We start from the raw sequence: 14,492 nt of genomic DNA, 5'->3' as shown, positions 1-14,492 counted from the left end.
TAGAAGTGTTAGCTAACACACCTTGCATAGGGTGTGTTATAAATGCACTGCAGCGCTGTCCATTTTATGTTCCCATTGAAAGTGTGAGGTTTGTGACAAGTATTTCATTCAGGCAGGTAAAAACCTACTTCTGATAAATGTGAATTTCAGCTAGTTATATGAATAGAAGGTAAAAATTTGCATCTGTGCAATATGCAGTGATAAGATATTTTCAGATTGAATTTGGTTATTACTGTTACATAATTTGCTTTTTTAATTGAAACACCTTTTCTCAATAAAGAGAAAACACAAATGTGGAGAAGACAGTATTAGATATTTTCAGCTGTTAATTAAACTGAGTTTTGATCCACTAAAGAATACCTGAATTGACTAATGTGGTAGTTAAGGCCCTGATTCTACAAGCACTGTGCATAGGCTCAACTGGTATCGAAGAGACTAATTGTACATATACCTTTTAAGTCTTTGAATAGATATTTTTCAAAATTGTGGCTTATATGTATTGCTTCAGTTTCAAGTTCAATAAAAATGAATCTATGTAAGATGTAGTTAGTTAAGACGTCATATTTTACCAGTACCGTTGTAGTTATCAAAATTAGCCTGGCTAGAAAATGTAAAAGCTTCATTTCCTAATGAGTGAATGCACAACATGAAGTATTGCTCAATTACGAGCCGCAGTTTCATTTTTTTATTTTACTGTAGTTAGACTAAAGAGTTGTTCAACAACAATTTTTTATACAGTATTTCAGAAACTGATTTTTTTTTTTTTTTTTTGGTCATATAGCATGTGTGGGACCAGCTTCATAGCTTTGCACAGTTGCTGATGGAGTCTTTTTCTGCTTCTGAGCCTTACTAGTTTAGAATATGGTATCTTTGTTTCACAGAGTTGTATGTTTTGATCTGTGGCTGAAGTAAATTTTGAAAACACTGTTTTATATCCTTTACAGACCTCAGTTTGGCATCAAAATGTTGCTGCTGATGTAGTTCTTGCTTGTTTTCAGTCATCAAATTTAATCAAATAATTCAACTTCTAAAGAAAGATGCTTTTTAGGGACTTGACAGCACAGGGTCATAAGCAGAATATTGAAACATTGGTAATACAAGATTTTTTAAAATGATGCTTTAATTTCAGTCCTGTTTTAATTTTTTTTTTTCTCTCCTTTTTTCTTTTTTGTTTGTTTCTCAAGTGTTTCTGGTTGATAACTAAGCCGGTACACTTTTGTCAAAGTTCAACGTTTACCATACAAATGTTACTGACAGATCTTAATTATTAGTTTTAAGAGCTATATTGGGAAATGAGTTAACCCAATTGATAATAAACAAATCAGTAATATGAATTTGGGGTTTAAAAATCAGTTTCTGTACTTTGTTTTTAAGCTGAATCTTTGTTGACGTTTTTATTTAGGGAATATTTTGAATATATATTTATGAGACGGGGAGCTATTTTGTCAATAAACAGTTTTGTCAACCTTAAGACATGTTAACTGGTAACTGCAGTCTAATTTTACATTCATCACGCATTGTACTTAGCACCAAAATCAGATATATAAAATGTAAAAAGATGGAACAAATTTCAAGAAGTTAAAAGCTTGTTCTTCTGTTTGCTCAACACAAAAGTGTTTAAATAGTTTACCTACTATTCAGATAAGTTGCCTATTTTCTTCCAGGCCAAAGAGGGTACGTAGTACCTATTGGGTATTTATAGTGTGGGAACTCTCATGTTTGCAAGTCTCTAGTTTAGATGTTCTGTTATTTGCATACCTTTGGATGTGCATGACATGAATATTAATAGTCTTGAAATCATCTTTGCCAAAATGCAATATCCAAGTGGGTCATAATATGACATACAGTGCTGTATGCTTTCATCTTATGTTGTGTAATTATCTATTATTGGTCCTTCTGATCTCTTAAATGGTACTGTTTAATATGTTTGCAGTAGTTTTGTTTATTAAGAAGTTAATAGTGTATTTAATGCAGAATGCCTTTAAGTATTTGATGGTTGCAATAAATTTTTGTAAAACGTTTTTCTTGTCCAAGCATTTAATTTAATACAACTCTGACAGCTTGAAAATCGGACTGTTTCAACAAAGACAGTACAGTATTTAGAAAAAGGTGTTTGGCAGTTTTCACTTTTTTTTTTTTAATATGACATTTCATCCAAATACTCATCTCTCAAAATATATTTTAAATGGTTCTAAATTTTTGTAGTAATATATCAAAGGCCCATTTAATTCAGTAGTGCTGTAGCTGAAAGAACGGTGGCTTTTATTAGCCACACAAAAATATTCTCCCCTGCCCAAAGGCTCGTTTTGGGCAACCTTATTTCTACATATAATTAGTAGGTATTTATGAACACTACGTGTGAGTTGATATAATCTAATTGCTTATAATACGTCATGATAGTTAACTAATATTTAAAAGTACAACTTTTTAAGAAGAAAAATTATTTTTACAGTGGTAACATTGTCTCACCAAGATTTTTGACAGTCTATAGAGGAGTCCATCGTATTTGCACTCTAAAATTCATGAACAGGAATGGTGCAAATCACCACGTGGACTTAACTCCACATCATGAGAGGCTGCACCTACTATTCCATTTTTGCTGCAATGTCTGAAGGATAATTTAAAGCAGTCCCATACTGTGACTAAGCAACCCCTGGGTAACTTCCAGTTTGCCTCTCTCTTTAAAAGAAAAATGTTTTCTTCTAGTGTAAGTTAAAAAATACATAGTAACCAATTCATTATTTATAAATATATATTGTTGGTGTCATTCTTACAAAGGTGAAATGTATTTAAATCCTGATATATATAAAATTATATAATGTTACTCTAGAGTTATTTATATATGTCCTGGTTGAGATTACAATCCCATTCTGTAAGGCACTGTATAAATACGTGTTGGGAAAGTGTCCTTTATATAAATCTCAGAATCAGTTTAGATAAGATGGAGCAGGGCAACTGCTCAAGGTCACAGCAGATCAGTGGCAGAAATGAATGAAATGCAGAGATATTGTATCTTTTTTTTTTTTTTAACTACCTGAAGTCCTGTGCTGGAGGTCATACAGCTCTTTGTGCTTCGTAATTAAACTTGTTTATAGTGTTCAACTGTTACATTGGGTTGGCCAAGAATATCTTTTATGTCCTTGACCCAAGTAAATATTACGGTATCTTTTGAATTTCATGGGTTTCTCTGGAAGAATGTGAGCGAGGGAGTGTTCACACTATCATAGCTTGTTTTTCTTGGTACTTGCAGTTTGATGCTAATGCAAATATTGAAATGTTAAAGCTGGCATAGGAAGCTTCTTAGCTTAGAAACCTGGTCACTTTAAATGGATTCATATCTTAAAATAGAAAGATGATACATTATCCTGGGCCACATTTAATTTAAAACCGGTTTCAAGAGTCCAGTACTCCATTTATTCTAGTTCATATAAGCCATTTGTTACATCAGTCATTTGTCAGATGCATTTACAAGGCTTAATCTGTTAGGTTCGGATATTGTTTACGCTTTTAATTCCTATCAGATACGTAGTTACATTAAGAATAGGAATCTTTTAAATTCTGAATGTCTCAACAATGTCTTACATTTTTAGCCTAACATCATACCAGTAGAACACACTGAAGAGAATGTAGCTTTTTTCACTAAAGAAACAGTTCCATCGCCGTTTGATTCAAAGCGGTTGAATCTTTGTCCCAGCTAAAAAAATCTCTAATTTTCTATCGCAGAGTATAAAAGCAATAATTTATCAATCAATATTATTATAAAGAATTAATTAGAAACTAATAAGCTTACCCAATCTGGTTGGTGGTTATGGTGGTGATTAGTAGTAAAATAAGAGCATCTTCTGTTTATGGATAGTAGATTTTGTGCACGGTATTTTTAGGTGAATGGTACATTTGCCTTTCTCTCCCCCTTCCCCCTTAAAAAAATACTTCATAAAAGAACAAATAAAAATGTATGTCATCTCTTATTAAGAACCACAGTCAATCTTTGTTTAAAAATATATAAATAAAATTTTAAAGGTGACTTGTATGAAAGGTAAGTATTGTTATCCACATACAAGTTGTGTTACCTTTGCTAATGCAATTTAGGACAGCCCAAAATAAGTCAAAGGCAGTATTACTAGGCAGTGCTTTCAGACTGAATTTTAAAATTTTGCTGCTGTTTTTCTACTTTTTTTTTTTCTCTTCCAAAGTAAAACTTTGGTGATGATATTGCTATTTTTTTAAACAAGAAAAGTAGCCAAACTGCTGCTGTTTGCGTTTCCTGGAGTACAATTAAAGGTTAATAATTTACATTAAAAGCTTTTAAAGAGACGCCAGCCTGTGACAAGCACTTTAATTCTGAAGAAAAGGTTTTGATCATTAAGAGATGGAAGAAATACAGTCTTAATTTCTTACGGAAGGAGCTGTTTATTCCTCTTGCTATTATACATGATGTGGTGGGTTTTAAAAAAAAAAAACCCACAAACCAAACAACAACCTACCAACCAAAAAAAACCTCACCTAAGTTCCTTTTCCAAGTCCTCTGGAAGGACCTAATGCAAAAAACATTTGGAAGAGGGTGTTACTTATCTATGGACTTTAGTAAGTTTTCATTGGGTTCACACTGTGATTTGTTGATATATATGGAATTAAAGCTTACCAAGAGTACTGCATTTTAAAGTTTTAATCAGCTATTTCTTCACAAGCCATTTCTGAAAAGAGCGGGGAGTGTTTCGGATGCTGATGTGACTGACTGAGCAATCTTAAATGTTTATTAAACCATTTTACTTCCATCTTTTAATAATAGGAGAATATACATTGTGGAAAATATACTACCACTCAAGAAATAGAAAATACTGTATGAAGTGTTAGGAAAGATACCGTGGGAAAATTCCCTTTGAAGAGTTCCTTTGTTTTAGGCACAAGTTACATGCTGAAAAATGAAATACAGACTCTTTAAAACCTATTTTATGATGCTACATAAAAGTAACAATTTTCTAAGGTATAAGAAGCTGTACTTAAGAGATCACTGTTCCTTTGCCATTTCCAGGTGAAGCCTGAATTATGGTTCAGTTTCATGGTTTTTAAACTATTGTTTTGACTGGTATAAAAGCTTTCCCATCCTAAACTATGTACATACAGTATACATTAATTCTCCTGAAAAGCAAGACAGACTAGGTTTCACCTAGAAAAAAAAAAATCATTTAAAATTGATGACCATGGAATGAAAACTATAATATTTCTGATATTTATATGAGGCAGACCTGGTTTCATTGTTCCAGGATTTTTTTTTTTCCCCCTGGAAGTATGAGTTCTCGGATAGGTCCACAATTTTCCTGTGCTTTTAACATATCATTTTATATTTTGCCTTGGATAGATTCCTATAAGGTTTTTTTTTCATGTTGTAAGAGCATGTAAATAAATCATTTTTCCATAGTAACTTCTTGTATGTTAGCTGAAAACATTCTTGTGCTGAAATGAAATTGTGAGCACAGTTTGTGGAACAGGAAATAAGATGGTAATTTTTCTTTGAAGCTCGGGTCCTGTAATATTTGATAAAACTTTTTTGTGTGTATGTGTATATACACTTTTTTGCTATAGTTGCTATAAGGCAAGTGCTTGTAGTTACATGAGGGATCCGGTGTGGATTTTTTTCCCGAGGCACTTAATACCAGTTCTTCTTGAGACATCACGAGTTGCTTTAATTACTACAGCATCTCTTTTGCAGTAGGGTGAGCCCAGGCAATTAGAATGGTGTCACAGTTGAAGACAAGCTATGTAGAGGTAGGGTAATAAATTTTTAATTTTTTTAACCCGTGAGTTAATGCATATTGCAATAACCTTTTTCGCCTTCTTTAAAAGATGCGTTCAGTGATACACAGTTTTTAAAACTATTAATGTTTACATATACATGAGTCAAGTCGATTCAGTGCCTCAGGAAATGAATCTCATGGATTTAAATCTAGAAGCATGAGAACCATTTGGGGGGGGGAATGATTTGAGTGTTAGGATTTGGTCTGCAGCATCTTCACGTTTTTGTTACAGTTAGAATTCGTATGGGTGCCTTTCCCACAACTGACAGGAGTCCGTCCAGATAAACCATGAATAAAATGAGATGTTGAAGTTTGTACATTTTATAGCAATCTCCAGTCTTGCTGTAAAGCATGAAACTTCTTTTTTGAGAAGCATTATACAGATTTGCTTTCTAAAAGCAAGTTAACATGTTACATTTAACATGAGATTTTTGCTGACATAGCCTGTCTTAATTGACTTTTCATCATGTGTCTCTCTTCTGTTTAGCTTTCAACCCTTTTTTTGAAGTTCTGAATGGTATAGGATTACACTTATCGTTCATAGATTTACTTGAACAATAGAATAAATAGTTTTTTCTGTTTTACTTCAAAGAATTGCCAAGAAAATGCTTTTAGAAGAAATCAAAGCCAATCTTTCCTCTGATGAGGATGCATCTTCAGATGATGAATCGGATGAAGGAAAAAAGAAAACTGGAAAGCAAAATGAGAACACGGGAGATGATGGTGAGCACCAAAAAGCATCTGGGAAAAAGTGGTGCTGTAGTGCCTGTCATAATTTAAAAGGTCACTTGGGAAAATTATAATTACTAAAGTTTCCTCTGTTTTCAAGAAAAAAAGGTCATTGATGTTGATAGGTAGTTGCCAGATAGAGGCCAGTGTACGTGGTCATGAGGATAGTCATCTCTCTTACTCTCCCGTAAGTGTATTTTTTTGTTAATAGTCTGATTTTTGTAACCAATTCAGAAGTCGTAGGGATTTGTGAGGAATAATCTATACAGAATAGTAAGATGTGCAAATATATGGGAGAGATTTGACTAATATATACAGTCATTGGAACACACTTTCCAAGCATTCAGGCAGCATAAAGTACTTAAAATTTGAGGGAACAACAGCATGTTGTTGTCCAAAATTTCCTGGAAAAGCACAGAATATAGCCTAAATCAATTCAGATTTTAATTCTTGCCAAATTGAAGTAAGAAAAGAATGACCAGTGTGCATGTTGTACTGACTCTTGTCTCTGACAGAAGAGAATGAAAAGGAAGATAATTCTGAATCGGATTCAGAGGAAGAAGAATCAAAGAAGCCTAGATACAGACACAGACTGCTGAGGCACAAGCTGACAGTGAGCGATGGAGAATCTGGTGAAGAAAAAAAGGTGAAACCAAAAGACAAAAAAGAAGGAAAGCGCAGAAATAGAAGGAAAGGTACATAATCCAAACATTTTTTGTCACAGAAAGTACTTTCTTCTATAAAATAAGACCAGAGCATGTCAGAATGGAGATCTGACACTGTTCATTTTAAGAGCTCTGTATAAACTTCCTTGTGTATAAAATCTAGAATTTAAAATGTCTAATGCAAATGCAGTTCTCTTTCACTTATTGTATCATCTGAATTGGACTAATCTTGTTGAGTCTTAGAATATTAATCTTAAATAACAGATGCAAGCCCAGTACGTCTATTAGCTGAAAATCAATCTTGTCCGTGATGTAATTTCTCCCTTTATCTTGGACTGTTAGTAGGCCCTTGTGCATCAGGAATTTCTCCATCCTAGGATTTAGCCATTGCAAGCTTTAGCTGAACAGCAGATGGCACTGTGAAATGATGATTGGCTCTGATTTTTCATTGTCATGGGTGCATGCAAGAACAAAGACTCTGTCAGCCCCTTGCATTTATTCTTTTTGAGCAGAGCAGAGGAGCGACGGTAAAGATAAATGTTTACTGCCACGTGGTGGGTGTTGATAGTCTTTCACGGCCAGCGGAAGTAAGGGTGCACAGGACGTTTGTGTTCTCAGTGTTGCACCAACGCTGGCCATCCTTTGCAGTGTTCCGCGGGCTGAAAGATGCAGGGCGACTTGTTTATAGTTTTCCTTCATGAAAACTCTCATTTTGATCTGAACGTAGAGACATGCTTTTCCTCCCTTACGGAATTCTAATTCTACCAACATTTCTTTGAGGAAAAGTAATTGTAAATTATAGTGGCAGTGGGCAAATAAGATGCAGCCAGGCTGGGTCTCAGGATTGTTTAGTGTAAATCTTTTAAGTTCACTACTCTCAGGTAGAACAATATACTGTATTTCAGCTCGCCGTTTTTTAGGCCTCTGTTATTAATATTACATTTTACCACATATGTAAAACAATCCTTGTTTTAAGGCATGTTATTCATAAAACAGTTAAGCTTTCCACTGTTTTCAAGGTCAAACTTGAAATTATAAAGGTCCTAAGTTGCATGCTGGTCTTAATTACCTGTAAATGCCAGTGATAGCTCCTAAAAGTAGTTACGGAAGTATTACCTCATGCTGCTAGTTTAGCTGTATTTTTAATTGTCTTTTGAGTCAGTTCTAAACTTGCATTACCTGAAGAAACTTCAAGCCACAAAAACAGTGATATCATTGCAGATGTTGTTAGTAAATAAGGATTGTTTGCATGAATTGTGAAGTATGCTTATAAAATTACATCTGAAACATTTGGAACAAAAGCTTCTGTTTAACTAAAAATGATCTTTTGTTTTCCGAAGGTCTGCACTGTTCCCCATTGCGTTCTCTCCTCCTCACCCACTGTCTTTGAAATGTGATGCTTGCTAAGATAATGCTTTCTGTCATTTGCTTGTAAACTGTACTTAGATGTATTCATGCATAAAGACCTCAAGTCTTACTGGCATAATATGCCATCTATCAGGACTCAGCCAGTACTTACATGTTAAACTTTTCTACTCTGTACCCCTTACATTCCCGTTGTTTCTTACTAGTACGTTTAATGGATCCCGTACTGTCTGAAATGAACTTTTACGGTGCTTGTTGATCTTTAGCAGTTTGTTGCATAACTAGTAGATATGTAATGTTGCAAGCTTTACAATAATATTCAACATGAAATCATACTTCTATTTTTAAAGTGAGCAGTGATGATTCAAATGACTCTGAGTTTCATGAATCTGCAGTTAGTGAAGAAGTCAGTGAGTCTGACGATGACCAACGTCCAAGGACAAGGTATAAATAAAACTTAACTATGCTTATCCTGTGTTTGGTTTTCAGTTTTGATAGTGCAATTTAGACAGTGAGATGGTAAAAGTTAATGGCTTTGGATCAGTCCTTAAAACCTTTGATGACACTTGTCTGTAATTTGGTATCTGCTAATTAACTTAATGTCAAACGTGAGAATTTTGAATTTGTACCACAGTACGTTGTACACAGCAATTTGATGAGGCAGTACAAAACAAGATTAACAAAAAATGAGCATTTTAATGCCAAATATGTCAATGTTAATTGAGGAGTGGTGGATTGCTGTAGAAAACTAACACTGAACGATTCTAAGATTCTTCAGGTGTTGTCTGGAATAGACTGTAGCTAAGTGTGTCCAGTGAGTTGAGGGGGAGGAAGGAATTTGGAAGCAAACCCCTGATTGCATAGAAGGAGTATCTATTTTGTTAATTAGCAATGTAGTTCGTGTACTTTTTTTATCATTGTTTTCCAGTGAGGCAATGAATTATTATTGTTAATCAGTAATACTGCCTTTTTTTTTTTTTTTTTAAATAGATCTGCCAAGAAAGCTGAGGCGGAAGAAAACCAGCGCAGTTACAAACAGAAAAAGAAACGAAGGCGTATAAAGGTTCAAGAGGATTCTTCAAGTGAAAACAACAACAAGGTTGTTATATTGCATTTTGAATTAATAAATGGGAAAAGGAGCTCCTGTCTCTTCTGCCAAGTGCTGTGGGACTTGGGTAGCTCAAACAGCTCTGTACAAAGTACAGTAAAAAATTACAACTTTACTCAATGCTAATTCAGTACTAGAAGGTGTAAAACGGCACCATTATGGAAAAAAAAATTGTGTTTAACTAAAACCATTTCCTGTGTAGACCTTGATAAAAACTCATGATATCTTGTAAGTAAATGGCATTTTTAAACTGAATGTAGATGATGACACAATTAAGGCTTTCCTAGTATTAGAGTTTTGTTTCCTATGTGATAGGTGATAGCTGATCTGATCTAGCACCACTAGAACAGAAGCACAGCTGGGCTTATCTTTGATATCTCAGAATACATTATAGTTAAGGTGGCACTTCTTTTGTCATGCTGGCTAAGTTGTTTTTGGAAAAAGTACCCTTTTCTTATGAGCTAAACTCCACCTCTGTATATAAAAATGTTTGGGAGCTTGTCTAAACATGAAGGATTTGATGGTCTGTGCTATAATTTTCTTGCTAATACTTAATTTATTTAATTTGTGATAGAGTAATTCTGAGGATGAGGACAATGATGATTCAAAATCTCCTGGAAAAGGCAGGAAAAAAATAAGGAAAATTATTAAAGACGATAAGCTGAGAACAGAAACACAAAATGCACTTAAAGAAGAAGAAGAAAGAAGAAAACGTATAGCAGAAAGAGAACGGGAGAGAGAAAAACTGAGAGAGGTATCTTCTGTTTTCTTTGCAAAATGCTAGGAAGTTGACTTGTTCATGATTTTTAAGATGACATAATTCTACCTCAATTTAATTTGATAAGTAATTTTAAAAGTACTTATATGTAGCCTTGTGAGCCACAAGTTTTATTTGTAGTTTCCTGCAAGTTAGCACTTGTAAGCTTTATTTAAGACTACTGAGGTCTTCAGAAAGCTGTTTCACTTGCCTACTGCTTTGCTTTCCATGGGGAAAAGCACTCTCACGCAGTAAAGAATATAAGGTTTCTCTTTACTAAATAAATGATGATTTCCAATTTTGCTAAAACTAGTGTCCGTCAAATGCTTGGTATGATTCACGTGTGAAGTATTCCTGTCATGCCCTGTTCCTGCTTATAGGTGATCGAGATAGAAGATGCTTCACCTCTGAAATGTCCCATTACAACTAAGCTGGTTTTAGATGAAGATGAAGAAACCAAAGAACCATTAGTGCAGGTTCACAGGAATATAGTTACCAGACTGAAACCACACCAAGTAGATGGTAAGGAAAGAGAGTTACGATTTTTTTTTTAGTTCCCCTTGCCCCTGCTCTACTGGCACAGCACCTTATGCAACCTGAATTAGAAAAACTCCTTGGCAGGCAAATGCCAGGCTGTCGGGTTTAATGCTTTATTTTTGGAACATCTGAACCAAAAGTAAATGAGATTAGCAATACATTGTTCTGTTTTACAAGCAAAGAACCTTAGAAATGTAAAGTTGGAAGGGTCCTCAGTATCATCTAATTCTGCATACTGAGGCAGAATCAAATATGTGTTTACCCATTTTATTGAGAAATTAGTATATTCACTTTTTACAGTTTTCAGTGAAGATTTAAAAATCTTGCCGTATTTTCCTGGCTTTCTCCACAGAAATTTTTTTTTTGATACCTGACAAGCGCAGGTACCTGATACCTGCAAATCAAGCCATCTTCTTTCCATATTCTGTTTCTAGTGAAGAAAGAGAAAAGGAGAATAACCCATCATAATTTTCTCCACAGCTCATTCTGTTATTTTAAATTTTCCTCAAAGTTCACAATCTACAACCTTTCCATTTGAGTAAGAAACTTCTGGACTTGCTTCAGCTCTTAAAGGGAGGTGCCCTGAACGAGACACAGCAATCAAGCTGAAGCCTTACCTGTGCCGAGTATAGCATGGTAGAACACAACTCCCCAGTAAAGAACAAAGAGCAAAAAAAATCACCTAGCCAGACCCTCATGTTTTTAATGCATTTTGTTATGCAGCACATATTTCCTTTCCTTTTTCAGCTGTCACAGTTCTTACGTGATTGTTTTCCTCTTCATAGAGCTTCACATCTGATCTGTTGTGGCAGAATCTCTTCTAGTTGGTTTCAGATAATTTTGCTAATTTACCAAGATCATTTTAGGCTTTTCATGAAGTCCTTGCCACTTTTCGTTCTGTCTCCTTTTTTCTCCCTGTCCTCAAGATTGCAGTCACCTGCACAGTAATCTTTTATAGCCTGTTTGCCACATCTTCAGTGAAAACTGTGAATATAATTAAGTTCAAGACAAAGATCATCCCGCATACAACCCATTGGACAGAAATGAATCAATAATTATCCTGAGCACTGCTTTTCTAAGAATTACCATGATCTTACAGTGATCACAGCTATCTCTTTTCAGGTGAAGTTTAATAAAATGAATGTTTAACTAAAATTTTGTCACAGAATCATTATGATTGGAAAAGGCCTTTAAGATCATCAAGTCCAACTGTCAACCCAACACCACCAAGCCCACTAAACCATGTCCTGAAGCGCCACATCCACACGTTTTTTGAACACCTCCGGTGATGGTGACTCCACCACCTCCCTGGGCAGCCTGTTCCAATGCTTGACCACTCTCTCAATAAAGAAATTTTTCCTAATATCCAATCTAAACCTCTCCTGGTTCCACTTGAGGCCATTTCCTCTCGTCCTATTGCTGGTTACTTGGGAGAAGAGACCAACCCCCACCTCACCACAACCCCCTTTCAGGTAGTTATAGAGAGCGATAAGGTCTCCCCTCAGCCTCCTCTTCTCTAGACTGAACAACCCCAGTTCCCTCAGCTCCTCAGAAAACTTGTGCTCCAGAACCCTCACCAGCTTCGTTGCCCTTCTCTGGACACGCTCCAGCACCTCAATGTCCTCCTTGTAGTGAGGGGCCCAGAACCGAACACAGGATTTGAGGTGTGGCCTCACCAGTGCCGAGTACAGGCGCACGATCCCTGCCCTGCTCCTGCTGGCCAGTAATTGTCAATAATTTTCTTCAGGTGTTCAGTTCATGTGGGATTGCTGTTGTGAATCTGTAAAAAAAACGAAGACGTCTCCCGGTTCTGGGTGTATTCTTGCTCACTGTATGGGTCTGGGGAAGACGTTACAGGTAAGAAACAAAAGTTGTCTTGTTTTCTGGTCTGTAGCTTGCTCTCAAAAGCTGATCCAGCAAAAGCCAATTCTAATGACTTTCAGAATATAGTAAAACTTACTGCTTTCTAGGCAATGACTTGATGGGTGTTGCTGGAGGAAAACGTTATGTAAAGAGGTCTTGAGAAAGAAGTTGTGTTTCATAGTATGCAGCTGTGAAATTTCTGATACACGCTTGCGTTTTCTCTGCTTTTAAAATATCTAAATTAGGTAATCATTGATATTAATGTGAAAATGTCATATTTAATTGTAAGTGATGCGTAGCAGCCTTGCAACTCAGAACAAGAAAATCCAGCTAGTAGGAGACAGGCTTCAGGAGCCTATGTTTCTAGGACAGTTTAATAATCTTAGGCAGGTTGTGTTTTTTTACTGTCCTCCTCATTCATGTGTTGCTCCTTAAACTGTTTATTTTCCTCACTGGTTTTTCAGTTTATCAGTTGCACTGATAAAATAGAGGTTTATCAGGGTTTTGTTTGTTTTTTAATGCCAGACTTTTAGTGTCTACAGTCAGATGCTTTATGTTTTAATATAAACAATGTTTTGCTACAATTAAGACTTTTCTGGGTTGAGGGATAAGGAGCATTTGTTTTCTATTTCAATAGTTGTCCATATGCATATGTGTATTTTTGGGTCATTGTGCATCACAAACAGTTAAGACCAGAAACTTCCATTGCTTTGGCGGTTGTCTATAAGGCATACTTTCAACCCCTTTTTCACTTCTCTGTTTCTTTTCTTTGGCTTTACAATTCTTTGCTTCCTGAGATCTGCAGGTTCAAGCCTTCATTGTCACTTCGGCGCATGTTCTTTCTCTTTTACGCTGCTGAAGACTGCTTTGTAAAAACCTTTAAAACAGAATACTGTAGCATTTCTCAAAAAAAGATTTCTGTATTTCTTGGTCTGATACGAGTGGCTCTTCTGCCATGTTAAAGACTGCACAGTGAACAATTTACCATTCTATTAGTCTTTAAAATCTGAAGCTCAGCCCTCCATCTTAAAATGTTGCTTCTGAAACTTGTCACCCAAGCTGTTGCTGTACAAACAATGCTCATAGCTCTTTTTCTTGGGCCTCTTGTAATCACTGCAGGCCTCGGGAGAAGCTTATGCCCTTGCCCTTCAAAAGAGGTAAAAGATCAAAAACAGTTTTCTTGAATTCCCTGCATCTCGGTACTTAATGCTAGTACCTTTTCAAGGTAGTCAGGAGTGTTGAACTCCTGTGTTTGCTTGTTTCCAAGCCTCTATCTGTCTTCATAAATTTTGGTTTTGCATTTAGCCAGATGTGGCATCACCACAAATACTATGAGCAAAGAACTGGGGTGAGTTGCCCGTCTTGCTGTTCTGCTGCCCGGTCTGTTCCCAAGAATTCCTCTAGCAGAAGTCATTTGACAGAAGAACCTTTCCCTCTGATCCTGGGAAAGCGAAAGGGAAATTTTTGAGGACTCTGAAGAAGAAAGGAGGGTAACAACCTTATCTGTGCTTGGAAGGGCTCTCAGAAAAGCAGGACCACTTTGGTCTCCCTGTCGTTGGCCTTCATTGATGCTACGTTTCCTCATTTCGGGAGGAGGGAGATATTCCCCTATCTTTATCAGGACAGCTGGCTAGTGAAATGAATTACTGTGAGCCTCTGTGATCTCTGGCTCG

The 14,492-nt window shown here is 35.9% G+C and overlaps 1 protein-coding gene across 1 annotated transcript in view; it reads left to right on the top strand.

Annotated features, from left to right (window-relative positions):
* Nucleotides 1-14,492, top strand: part of ATRX (ATRX chromatin remodeler) — a gene marked incomplete at its 5' end in the record, with an annotated part of 79,599 nt that overhangs the window by 27,867 nt on the left and 37,240 nt on the right. The window contains 7 exons of the mRNA XM_082004168.1: nt 6,388-6,518; nt 7,040-7,219; nt 8,905-8,998; nt 9,545-9,653; nt 10,237-10,416; nt 10,800-10,941; nt 12,704-12,813. Of these exons, the coding sequence (XP_081860294.1) occupies nt 6,388-6,518; nt 7,040-7,219; nt 8,905-8,998; nt 9,545-9,653; nt 10,237-10,416; nt 10,800-10,941; nt 12,704-12,813 (946 nt within the window). The remainder of the gene's footprint in view (nt 1-6,387; nt 6,519-7,039; nt 7,220-8,904; nt 8,999-9,544; nt 9,654-10,236; nt 10,417-10,799; nt 10,942-12,703; nt 12,814-14,492) is intronic.

Source organism: Phaethon aethereus, assembly GCF_964289735.1.
Source record: "Phaethon aethereus genome assembly, chromosome: 10".
Lineage (NCBI taxonomy): Eukaryota > Metazoa > Chordata > Aves > Phaethontiformes > Phaethontidae > Phaethon > Phaethon aethereus.
This window is presented reverse-complemented; position numbering and strand designations above follow the sequence as displayed.